Here is a 13,468-nt window from a genome sequence, read left to right on the forward strand (position 1 = left end):
AGCTTTGACCCTTTGGGAGGCAAAAGAGTGGGTGTCACGAGAAAATGCATGTGTGTTAGGTCGCGAATTGGACACAGACCTTCCTCTGTTCCAGCTTGCCTGAGAAGAAATGCTTTTGTCTGGTTGAATCGCCAATTGTTTTGTACGTTTATAACATCCTAAAGCTTGATTCTGCACTTAGTTTGACCAGTTTAGTCGACATATAATATGTAATTTTAAAGTTTTGATGTGCAACTATTCGGGACCAGAAGTCATTTTGGATGCATTTCAGCTGAAAGTGGTAGCAGATGCTAATATAAAAAGACACACGAACTGAACCAAAACAATGTATTGGGTAAGTATGACTCCTTCCACTACATTCTGATCGAAGACCATCAAAGGTAAGGGAATATTTATGTTGTAATTTTGTATTTCTGTTAACTCCAACATAGCGGAGAAATATTCCATACGTCTGAGTGCCGCCTCAGATTATTGAATAGTGAACGAATTCTGTAACGTTAAAAATAAATGTGACACAGCGGTTGCATTAAGAAGCAGTGTATCTTTCTAACTATATGTAGAACATGTATATTTAGTCAAAGTTTATGATGTGTATTTCTGTTATCTGGCGGAGCTATCTATAATTTCTCCTGACATTTTTGAGGATTTTCTGAACATGGTGTCAAAGTAAACGGAGATTTATGGATATAAATGTCATATTATTGAAAAAAAACATAAAAGTACTGTGTAACATGTCCTATTACTGTCATCTGATGAAGATTTTCAAAAGGTTAGTGAATTATTTTTCTTTTAGTCCTGCGTTTGTGATTGCATCTTTTGTTCAACAAAATGGCTGTATATCGTCTGTGTCTTTGTGGTGGTTTGACATAAATATGTGCTATGTTTTCGCCGTAAAACATTTTAGAAATCTGACACGCTGGGTAGATGAACAAGGTGTTTATCTTTCATTTGAGCTATTGGACTTGTTTATGTGTGGAGGTTAAATATTTCGAAGAATATTTTTTGCATTCTGTGCGCCACCGTTTGAGGTGAGCGTGGGGGGTGTGGTACCCCCTGGGGAACCTGTACCGTTAACTGCTGACATGCAAAACATTTTGGGACTGAATCAACAGTGGACTAATGAAAAAAATACCAAAAGATTTTTGAGTGTAGTTTTGTGTGAGGTATTCCATTAACAAGGTGTAAGTCTTGTTAAGCTAAGGAAATTAGCTTTAAAAACGGCACAGTTTTTCTCTCTGCCCCATGGCAGAATGAGTAAAATTGCGTGACATTTTTTATAAAATTGCTAAACTTCTCTCTGCCCTGTAGCAAAATGTGTACAATTGCAGAAAGCTTGATTGAACACTGCAATATTTCCTAACAAGTAAATGTGTAGTATTTCAGGAATTAACTTTATAACTTAAATTATAAAGTCTCTCCATCGTCAAGAGGGGGGCCACTAAAATGTTTTTTTTGGGGGGGCTCCCCAACAAAATCTCGTTTAGGGCCCCCAAAAGGCTAGGGCCGGCCGTTCACACACGTATACACACGCGCAATCACACACACACAAGAGCAGGCAGGATAGTGGGGAGTTGGGTTACATTCCTTCCATCAGGGCTGCGATACTACCAGCCAGGTCACTCCCAGTTCAGTCCCAGGAAACTGTGAGGGAAGAATTTTCTCTGCGAGTCCATATTAAGACAAAAACAAAACAGGCAGGTAGAGGGATTGTCGGTTTGGTCCAGAGCTTCATCTCCTCATCCCAGTGGTATCTGGGTCCAACTCAGGATTCTACAACTTATTGGACATTTCTTGGGATATTGTAGCCACTTTGAGCTATGGGTGAAGACAGTTCAGCTGCCCAGACCCTGTGAGGCATCACAAGACACATGACATCAGCTGACCTGTGCACCCAGTCACAACCTATTTAGCATGACCATCTTACAATCTTTAAATATGCATCACAAAGACAAACAGATGTTACAAAAATACCAGTATTTCCCCATAAAATTAATTTAGAACATATCTGTTTAAGAGAGAAAGACACCCGCCAGATACTTTTATATTCACTCATTTTCCCAATAGTGATGTGATAAAACAAATGTAAGTCAATAAAAACCATACCCAATACCTGGTGAAAAAAATACCGGAAATAACAGAATCTCCGACCAGTCTCTCTCCTGTCCTTTCTATAAGTCCCTTTTTTCTGTTATCTACAGTGTGTTTAGTTTATCCACTGAGTTCTTCTCTAGCTGAAGGAGTCGAGATGGATCCAACAGCGCTTTGGCGTGGTTGTTTCTCTGGGGGACTCTACAGTACATCACCCAGCCTGGTTAGGTGAAGGACTCACAGTCACCACGCCAATACAGAGAAGCTTTCCATCCACTGGCAGGCAGGCAGGCAGGCAGGCAGGCAGGGGCAGGCAGGTAGGCAGGCAGGCAGGCAGGCAGGCACACACATAGGGCTCCATGAAAAACCTGACCTATTTGGTACTGGGGGTTTGTAAAGCCCCATCCATCTAAAACCCACCATACTCTCCACCTCACATACCCCCTGCCACTGATGTGCCTTCACTCCTGTTAGACTTCTAATGTTCCTTACCTTGACCCAGAGGTTGTAGAGGGCTTTACCTCACACCCCTTCAAACTCCCCCAGGCTTGGAGTGTTAAATTCTAACAAGTCCTCCAGACCCTCTTGCCAGTCTCCAGTCTCTGCCATCACCTGCAGTGGCGGAAACATTGGTGGCCCCTTCCCATTTGGCTGCTCAAACACCCCCCCTTACCGGCTCAGACAATGCCTCCTGGACCTCCTCCAGGAATCTCTCCAGCAGCTTAAGAAACGTTATTCCTGTTTGTTGTGCCAGGACTTCCGAGGTTTTCCACCCCTCCTCTCCCAGCAGTCCCAGGTCACCCAGCCTTTGTAAACTCGCTGCCATCGGTTGCCTCTGCAGGGTGGCCGACTGAACCGATCGCCAAGGGACGGCTGGGTTGTGGAAGATAGGCTCCTCCCACACCCACCTCCTAGGCTCCACATCCCCTTCTCGTGTGGACCTTAGCAGCTGCCAGGCCCTCAGCACTGCAGAGTAAAAATCTGAGAGACCTGCTGTACTCAGCCTCTCCAGCTTCATGAGGAACAGCTGCCGGTTCCACCCTAATCCGCCAGCTCTCCTCAGCAGTGCGCATGCTGGTTCCCTCCAGCCGACATCAGTATGGTACAGAAGTCTCTGCGCCGCCTTTAGTCGGAAAGCAGCCACCCTGCTCTCCTCCTTCGTGAATGGTCATGTACAGCACTGCCGCCCTCAGCCAGTGATGGCCCGACCAGAAAAAGTCCACCAGCTTGCATTGCAGGTCTGTGAGCAGACCGGCAGGGGGTTGAGGACAGCCAGTTTATGCCACAGGGAAGATGCCATCAGGTTGTTGATTATCAGCACCCTCCCTCTATATGACATTTGGGACAGGAGCCACCTCCACTTGGACAGTCTTGACACCACTGCCTGTGACAGCCCCTCCCAGTTCTTCCTGACCCACTTCTTGGAGCCCAGGTACACCCCCAACACTTTAAGCCCTTCACAACACCACTGCAAACCCCCTGGAAGCAGAGGAGGGGCCCTATCCTCCCATGCCCCAAATAACAGAGCTTTGCTCTTTCCCCAGTTTACCTAAGCTGACGAAGCTCCCTCGTACACCTTCAGACTGGTCTCTAGTGCCTGCCTATCCTGACCATCCCTGACCATCACAGAAACATCATCTGCATATGCTGACACTGCTATGTCTGTCACCACACCCATGCCTGTCCAGCACACTTCCTGCAGTCTCCTGCGTAGCAGGCCCAAAAAGGCTCAATGGCTAATGTATATAACTGCCCTGATAGAGGGCATCCTTGTCTAATTCCCCATCTCACCCAGACTGGCCTACTGAGCCCCCCTCCCACCTTGGCCATACATGACGCCCCAGCATACAACAGCTTCACACAGGTCAAAAAACTATTCCCAAACACAGACATCACATTAAACAGACACCATAGTCCAATCTATCAAAAGCCTTCTCTTGATCTAAAGAGACCAGTCCAAAGTTCAAATTAGAACCTCTCGACATGTCCAACATGTCCCTGATTAAGAACAAGTTGTCCGTGATTGAGCTTCTTGGTACACAATATGTTTGGTCCTTGTTTACTATCGAGTCCAGATGGAACTTCAGTCTGTTAGAGAGGACCTTGGCAAATATATTGTAGTCCGCACAGAGTAATGCCACAGGCCTCCAGTACTTAAGTTCACACAAGTCCCTTTTTTTGGGCAGGAGAGTCAGATCCGCCCGACGGCAGCTCATCGGCAACTCTCATACCCAGACGCATTCACGCAACATGCAAAAGTCCTGTCCAAATATTCCCCAGAATTTTAAAGAAAACTCCACTGGGAGTCCATCGACCCCCGGTGCACGACTGGGAGACATCTGGTTTAAGGCCTCTGCCAGTTAATGGGACAACAGAGGAATGTCCATTTCATCCCTCTGTGCTAGAAAGAGCTTATTGAGTCCTGCGAACAACAAGTCCTATACAACGCCGAATAAAACTCCACAGTCCTCTCCCGCATCTCCCCCACCCCAGAGGTCACCCGCCCATCAGACAGCCGTAGACTATGCATACCCTTGGCTTCACCGCTCTGTCTTTCCAAACCAAAGAAGAAGGAGCTGGGAGCATCCATCTCCTTGATCGTGGAGAACCTAGATATTTTTATTTTTATTAGACCTTTTATTTAACTAGGCAAGTCAGTTAAGAACAAATTCTTATTTTCAATGATGGCCTAGGAACAGTGGGTTAACTGCCTGTTCAGGGGCAGAACGACAGATTTGTACCTTGTCAGCACGGGGATTTGAACTTGCAACCTTTCGGTTACTAGTCCAACGCTCTAACCACTAGGCTACCCTGCCGCCTCTTATAAGTGCTCCCTTTGCTTTAACCTGGAAAAAACTACCCAGGTCCCTACGTAATTCAGCTAAATTAGCCTGAAGGCCTACATTGCCTTGCACTACAATCTCTACCTCCATCTCACTAATACTACGCTCTAGTTCCTCCAATACTCCCCTAGCCTCTGAGGATGAGAGAGCTGTGTACTGTTGACAGAAAAGCCGAATTTGGACTTTCCCCACATCCCACCATTGACTCAGAGACTCATACTCCTCTCTTCGCTGCCCCCACCTTTCCCAAAAGGTCTGAGCAAAAAGTGGCATATTGTAAGAGCTTTACATTAAACTTCCAATAGGATGCCTGCCGGGGCCCTGGTGAAATAGACAGACAAACCATGGTTATGTGGTGATATGAAAACCTCACCGGGAGAATGGTAGCGCCCAACAGCCTATTGCTCCGATTAAGTCGGGCTGTTAAACTGATCAAGTCGGGCTGCACTCACCCTAGCCCCAAAAACATTCACCCATGTGTACTGTCTTGTTTTGGGATGTTTAGTTCTCCAAACATCCACTAGGTCGAACTGATTAATGATGTCCCTTAACACTGACACTGAATGAGGCTCTTCCCCAGTTGTCTTTTGTAAAAATCCATTGTCCAGTTCCAGTCCCCGCCGACCACCAGCGTCTCCTCAGGCGCTACCTGTGAGAGTTCCTGTCTAAGACACCCAAATAGAACTCCCCTCTCTCTCACTGTGCTAGGTGCATACACATTTATAAAGACAAACCCATGTTGTTAATTTCTGCTTTTACACCAAGCAGCCTACCCCTACACACCTCCTTTGAGAAGCAAATTCTTACAGACAGACCCAGTACAAAAGGGACTGCCACCCCTGCACTACAATTAGTCCCATGGCTCAACACACTTGCCCCTTTCCACCAGAGCCCCCAATCGACTTCACTCAACACATCACTATGGGTCTCCTGCAGAAACAACACCTGTACTTTTTCTTGTTTTACATATTCACCCAACATACTCCTCTTTCCCACATCTCTGGCACCATTTATATTGAGCGAGCCTACCCAAATAGTCTCCATAAGAAGTGGGAGAAAAGCCAGCAAAGAAAGAGACCAATAGCAAAGCTCAAAAAGCCCCAGTGCCAGAAAGAAACTATACATCTAAACAAAGTCTGAAGGTCAACCCTTTCGCACTGTTGTGACCCACTTCCTCAACCTAAACTGTTTCCTGGGTGAGAGGACTCCATGCCCCTCATTTTTCATAGCATGTTGTGCTGATCTTACAAACTTTCTCGGATCAGAAAAAAAGCCTCAAGATGTACTTTTTTCCCCTTGGTCTCTTTCAGGAACCTTGTCAGTTCCCTCAACGTGTACTTTGACCCTTCTGCTTGACTGGCTGTCAGCTCCGGACCCATTGAAGAGGAGTCTGAAAAAAATAACTCCTCATCGTCCTCTTCCTCAGACTCACTTTCCTCCATCCTGACCACCTGCCCTTCCTCTCTGGCCCCTTCCCCCCAAGCACCAGGCTTGTGATGTTCCTTGGTGCCTTTGACCACACCCTTTTCCGCTTGCCCACACCCTTTTTCCTTTTCCTTTCCCTCCTCCCTACACCACCATCCATAGCATGACTAGGCCCAGCCTCATCTACACCACCATCCATTGCATGACTAGGCCCAGCCTCATCTACACCACCATCCATTGCATGACTAGGCCCAGCCTCATCTACACCACCATCCATTGCATGACTAGGCCCAGCCTCAGCTACACCACCATCCATAGCATGACTAGGCACAGCCTCAGCTACACCACCATCCATAGCATGACTAGGCCCAGCCTCATCTACACCACCATCCATAGCATGACTAGGCCCAGCCTCATCTACACCACCATCCATAGCATGACTAGGCACAGCCTCAGCTACACCACCATCCATAGCATGACTAGGCACAGCCTCAGCTACCCCCCTATTTAACCAGGCAAGTCAGTTAAGAACAAATTCTTAATTGCCTGTTCAGGGGCAGAACGACAGATTTGTACCTTGTCAGCTCAGGGGTTTGAACTTGCAACCTTCCGGTTACTAGTCCAACATTCTAACCACTAGGCTACCCTGCCGCCCCGTGACTAGGCCCAGCCTCTGCTGTCTGCATCTCACTGCACCCTGCACGTTGACCTCGATTTCTCCCACTGGCGCTTGTGCCTTCACCTTGTCTATGGCCTTTATGTGGGCACGCAAAGCTCTTATGCCCCAAATCCTCACACTCAAAACACTGTAGACTATCTGTGCTAGCAAACCCTGCGTAGAGCCCTACGTAGAGCCCTCCCCATGCTTCACTTTAAAATGCACATTTAACTGTTGATCATTGTTATTCAGAAACACAAACACTTGCCTCAGGAATGAAACAACGTACTTAACGGCATCTGTCTGAAAACCTGCCGACAGTACACAAAAACCGCTAGCACACTTACCAAAACGATTCAGCTCTTTCCTGATTGGGATCATCCGTAAAAAACGGAGGCAAATTTGCAACTACCACCCTTGTCGAAGGGGTAGAAAGAAGTGAAATTGGCACCAACACACCCCGTACAAATGTTCCACTAGCAATTAACCTACCAACCAAATTTGCTCTTTTCATGAACACAACCACAGCTTTGTTCATTCTAGAAGCGGAATGTATAAATTCAGCTCCTACCTGTTCACCGACTACAAGCAGAACCTCCTCCACTTTAACTCCATTCTCAGGAACACACCTGAATCCATGTCGTAACAACAGCATCTCCTCCGCGCTAGGCTGAGAAGCCATCGCACACACCACACCTTCCAAACCCCAGGAAACTAACTCTATCCTCTTCCACCCTAACTTTGAAAAAACCTGTGCATACCGCTAAAACAAATAGTGCATTAACCCTCCACCACAGAAAATAACATTGAAAGAAAAGACCGAGGACAGAATCAAGAAAGTTAGTTGGGACAGAGCCTTTCACACCAAACACTTGAACTCCAAAAACTCCCAGCATGCACTGATCGAGAGAGAGAGAGAGAGAGAGTGAGAGACAGTCGGATTGACGGGCAGGTGGGCGGGCGGATACATAGGCAAATTGAGTCAGTTGTTTAGGCCAGTGGTTGGGAACAGGAAAGATCAATGTGGGATCTGTAGAGCACAGACAGACATGATGGTGAGAGGAGGCTCAGGCATCATTATGTCCTCAGAGACAATATATCACAAGGAATCAAATTAGGCCTTTTTACATAAAGACACATTTGATCAAGGAAAGGGACTTTGTCAAGACAAGATCTTGAAGTTCATTCATTCTAACATGTCTTTTTTGGGCAATTCAACAAGAGCTTTTCCATGCGAATGCTGATCAGGTATTCAGTGGGTTTCATAATCCAGGTATCATGAGCAGTGTATAAAACCACACAGGGGGTCATGCACGCTTTTTGCAAGTTGTACAATGCATTATAACTGCAGCATAATGCATTATTCCTGCAGGCTATGAAGAGTTACCCTTTTTTCTGGGAATACAAACAATCCCTAGTCCCACTCTTAGTGCTTTGATGAGGATGACGACGTCACATGGAGGTGAGACCAAATGTCCAATGATGACACCATTACACAAGCAGGTTAAATGGGGATGTGCTACTTGAAGACTCTCTTGTACGTGTACACACAGACACACCTGTACAGCTCCTGTGATGGCCCATACCATATAGTAGTAAAGTAAATTTCTTTCACTGAGTATAAATTGACATTGCTTGCCCACTAAAAGTTGCTGAATCGGCCTACATGCTCTCCTGTCATGACTTGGGTATATTTGGGACTCTGCCCAGTGTCCATTCATGTGAAAAGGCCATTCTTCTGCACTGGCCTGCGCCGAGTTTAGCATCATGGGAATGACTGCCAACACTGTCATACCAGCTCAATTCCCATGAGAAAACATTTGAGTTGAACCAAATAAAACGAACGGAAGGGAGTAGGCTCATTTGAGATAACATGTTGAAAGAAAGACAGAGACGTAGCTATGAAACTGTAATTTTTTACCTACAGCCTAATAAGTCAGGATGAGAGAGGACAGGAGAGTGTGCTGGGGAGGGAGACAAATCTGTACCAAAGAGCAGTCTCCCGAGCACACTCTCATGGACAGACGGTAAAGGTTTTGTTGCCACCTAGTGGACATAAGCACCATTGCAATTTCACTCAGCAAATGTCACTCAGTTTGTTTTACATGTCCTACTTGCACTTCAGTAATATTGTAAAGAAGTGAATGAATGCACACATCCTTTTTTAAATCCAAGGTAGATTATGGTATTATGCTCGATTTCATATCAAGAATAAACATGATAAATTAGAATACAGGATAGACATTTTCTATGAACATCATTTTCAATGGAATCAATCCCATAGACAAGCATAATGCTTTAATTCTTGTGAATCAGTGAGCACTTTGTCACTTTCGGTCTGCCTTGAGTAAATCTTGTAGCCCATGACCTTTTGTGACCTTACGTGACCTGAGAAGATACTTGAGGAAAGCCATAGCCAGGTAAATGTAGAGGTGGGTGGGAATGGCATGTGATGTCACGGCTAGACACGGTGGGCAAAGCAACTGGTAGCTCAATGTATGCTAGCGTTCCTGACTGTAGCATCACAGACCACACCTGTGAAGATGGCCCAGGTTAAGTCACCCGTGGATGGTGTCAAGAGTCAGCAGCAGCGTGCAGAGATGTACTCTGATATTACCATCGTCAGCTCCAGCGCAGGTTAGTCCAAATGCTATTTTCTGTCAAAATTCTATTGTATCAGTCAATATTGTATGCTGAAGTTACGTTATTAATAACAAATTATACATGGTTGTAGGCCTTTAATTTATATCTGCATGATTTAAGTGTAAATATCATGAGTTAATGTTGTAGTATTAGCCAATTGTCTTCATTCAAATATTTTATATGAAAATGGACTGAAAAATGTAAGTCCTTTATATTTCTAGACTTTGAGGAAAATGATTGAAAGAATAACAAACAAACAAAAATGTAAAATATAAAATACTATTTTGGCCAGTTCCCTGTTCCTTATGTCTGTTTGCCATCCAGCATAATGTGAACAGCCAGTCAACTATGTCAACCAATTTGACAAATTAGTCACTGTTAGCTATTGTTAACTTAATCTTGGTCAAATCCCCATGTCTCTGGTATCTCTTTCTCACGAGATTGAATTTGGTCAGCAAAGCCTCGTGGCTATTAGGTTGCTCGGTGTTGATGGGAAAGATAAAGTCATGTAATCCCTATTTTTTTTTTTAAAAAGGACATTCATCAGTGAAATGTGTCCTTACAAATTTGGGCGACTTCCTATGTGGTGAACGTGAAACACAAGTAGGTTTGTAGGCCTGGACAGCCTACCTCATGAAAGGTGAACTAGAGTATAATCAAGAAACTCAGCCACAATTTACTGTTCAATTCAAAGTCCTCACCCACTCAACCTATTCTTATCCCGCCTACAGATGTGGGCAGCCCAGCCAGAAAAGGCCCGTTTGACAGTATGGCCCTCGGCCTCAGCAGGCGTGGGAGAGCCTACCCATCCCCAGCGCGCAGGCGCCATCGCACCACCTTCAGTCACAAGCAGCTGGACCAGCTGGAGATGGCGTTTGGACAGAACCACTACCCCGACATCTACTGCCGTGAGGAACTAGCGAGGCTCACCAAACTCAATGAGGCACGCATACAGGTCAGTGGGCTTGGGTCTATTTATCCGTACATCGGGATTTCATACATTTTTTATCCTGGGTGGGAAAGTTGATAATAATTGCAATGTCTAACTCAAACAGTTTTCATTTACAAAGGAAAGGCCATGACATACAGTGGGGCAAAAAAGTATTTAGTCAGCCACCAATTGTGCAAGTTCCCCCACTTAAAAAGATGAGAGAGGCCTGTAATTTTCATCATAGGTACACTTCAACTATGACAGACAAAATGCGAAAAAAAATCCAGAAAATCACATTGTAGGATTTTAAATTAATTTATTTGCAAATTATGGTGGAAAATTTGTATTTGGTCACCTACAAACAAGCAAGATTTCTGGCTCTCACAGACCTGTAACTTCTTCTTTAAGAGGCTCCTCTGTCCTCCACTCGTTACCTGTATTAATGGCACCTGTTTGAACTTGTTATCAGTATAAAAGACACCTGTCCACAACCTCAAACAGTCACACTCCAAACTCCACTATGGCCAAGACCAAAGAGCTGTCAAAGGACACCAGAAACAATATTGTAGACCTGCACCAGGCTGGGAAGACTGAATCTGCAATAGGTAAACAGCTTGGTTTGAAGAAATCAACTGTGGGAGCAATTATTAGGAAATGGAAGACATACAAGACCACTGATAATCTCCCTCGATCTGGGGCTCCATGCAAGATCTCACTCCGTGGGGTCAAAATGATCACAAGAATGGTGAGCAGAAATCCCAGAACCACAAGGGGGGACCTAGTGAATGACCTGCAGAGAGCTGGGACCAAAGTAACAAAGTCTACCATCAGTAACACACTACGCCGCCAGGGACTCAAATCCTGCAGTGCCAGACGTGTCCCTCTGCTTAAGCCAGTACATGTCCAGGCCCGTCTGAAGTTTGCTCGAGAGCATTTGGATGATCCAGAAGAAGATTGGGAGAATGGGCGGCAGTGTAGCCTAGTGGTTAGAGCATTGGACTAGTAACCAAAAGGTTGCAAGTTCAAATCCCCGAGCTGACAAGGTACAAAATCTGTCGTTCTGCCCCTGACCAGGCAGTTAACCCACTGTTCCTAGGCAGTCATTGAAAATAAGAATTTGTTCTTAACTGACTTGCCTAGTTAAATAAAAAATGTCATATGGTCAGATGAAACCAAAATATAACTTTTGATAAAAACTCAACTCATCGTGTTTGGGGGACAAAGAATGCTGATTTGCATCCAAAGAACACCATACCTACTGTGAAGCATGGGGGTGGAAACATCATGCTTTGGGGCTGTTTTTCTGCATAGGGACCAGGACGACTGATCCGTGTAAAGGAAAGAATGAATAGGGCCATGTATCGTGAGATATTGAGTGAAAACCTCCTTCCATCAGCAAGGGCATTGTCTTTCAGCATGACAATGATCCCAAACACACTGCCCAGGCAACGAAGGAGTGGCTTCGTAAGAAGCATTTCAAGGTCCTGGTGTGGCCTAGCCAGTCTTCAGATCTCAACCCCATAGAAAATCTTTGGAGGGAGTTGAAAGTGTGTTGCCCAGCAACAGCCCCAAAACATCACTGCTCTAGAGGAGATCTGCATGGAGGAATGGGCCAAAATACCAGCAACAGTGTGTGAAAATCTTGTGAAGACTTACAGAAAACGTTTGACCTCTGTCATTGCCAACAACAACATATAACAAAGTATTGAAATAAACTTTTGTTATTGACCAAATACTTTTTTCCACCATAATTTGCAAATAAATTCATTAAAAATCCTACAATGTGATTTTCTGGATTTCTTTTTCTCATTTTGTCTGTCATAGTTGAAGTGTACCTATGATGAAAATTACAGGCCTCTCTCATCTTTTGAAGTAGGAGAACTTGCACAATTGGTGGCTGACTAAATACTTTTTTGCCCCACTGTACTTACTATCCATTGTCCTATAAAATGGTTAAATCTCAAATTCAACCCAGTTAAGTTCATTTTTTATTGTATTTCACAGGTATGGTTCCAAAATCGCCGTGCCAAATACCGCAGGCAGGAGCGTGCGTCTCAGAAGCTCTTGCCAATGGCCATGATGCCAGGTCACGGGGCACTGTTGGGCAGCATGTGTGTTCAGTCCACAGGGTTGACCCGTCAGTACTACCCTCACTCCCTGGCTCACCATATCCCCCGGTTCCCTTCTATGCTGCCCTCAGGTGGTTACTCCCACTCCCACCACCCAGGCTCAGCCAGCCAGTGTTCCTGCCCCACAGTCCCACCAGAGCCACAACCCCCCCGCCAGCACGAGGAGTGGTACAGCCCACTACGGAACATTGGAGCCCCACCCAGCAACCTGGCCACACCTGTGTTCTCCCTGACCTCCATGCCTGCTCTAGACCCTGGCTCTCACTGGAACTAAAGAAAGAGTAACTTCTACGTCGGGAAGTAGACAAGCTCTTATAGGCTGTGTCCTGAAGAACTAACAGTTATTCATTGCACCTTAGATTAGATGACAAAATACAGTTTTTTATATCTATACAGTGATAGCTGGTAACTAAAGAACAGGAAGAATTTAGAGAATAGTGAGAATGACTAAACTCCTTCTCCCATTGAATACCTGACATTGCATGTTTTCTTGAAAGTTCAGGGTAGCCTAACTGAGAGAAAGATATTCGTGGGTAGTCTTGAATTATCCATATAGATTGTCTGAAATATACACTACACATCTTTCTAATGCCTTTTGTATTTTCACAGTAAATAAAGTAGTGTGTATTGGGAGTGATTTGTTTGTTTAAATGTTAAATTGATGCTAGAAAGGTTTTGTATCATTTCAGCCAGTAGATTTGAAAGTAGCGTTCACAAGTCAAATCGGGTCCCCACAATTGTATACAACGTC

At 45.1% G+C, this 13,468-nt stretch overlaps 1 protein-coding gene across 1 annotated transcript; it reads left to right on the forward strand.

The window, feature by feature from the left end:
* The first annotated feature begins 7,938 nt into the window (after positions 1 to 7,938).
* prop1 (PROP paired-like homeobox 1) lies at positions 7,939 to 13,350 on the forward strand. The gene is made up of 3 exons (XM_064932190.1): positions 7,939 to 9,651; positions 10,389 to 10,612; positions 12,593 to 13,350. Exons 1-3 carry the CDS (start codon positions 9,513 to 9,515, stop codon positions 12,989 to 12,991), a joined length of 762 nt encoding a protein of 253 aa, XP_064788262.1. The 5' UTR covers positions 7,939 to 9,512; the 3' UTR covers positions 12,992 to 13,350.
* The last annotated feature ends 118 nt before the right edge of the window (positions 13,351 to 13,468 follow it).

The sequence above is a fragment of the Oncorhynchus masou genome, chromosome 23 (genome assembly GCF_036934945.1).
Source record: "Oncorhynchus masou masou isolate Uvic2021 chromosome 23, UVic_Omas_1.1, whole genome shotgun sequence".
Lineage (NCBI taxonomy): Eukaryota > Metazoa > Chordata > Actinopteri > Salmoniformes > Salmonidae > Oncorhynchus > Oncorhynchus masou.

Bases quoted from the DNA above. Each gene is read 5' to 3' on its own strand.
- prop1 (XM_064932190.1), top strand. From the start codon at position 9,513: ATGCTAGCGTTCCTGACTGTAGCATCACAGACCACACCTGTGAAGATG. The intron at 9,652-10,388 runs GTTAGTCCAAAT...TCCCGCCTACAG, and splicing joins CATCGTCAGCTCCAGCGCAG to ATGTGGGCAGCCCAGCCAGA. The intron at 10,613-12,592 runs GTCAGTGGGCTT...TGTATTTCACAG, and splicing joins TCAATGAGGCACGCATACAG to GTATGGTTCCAAAATCGCCG.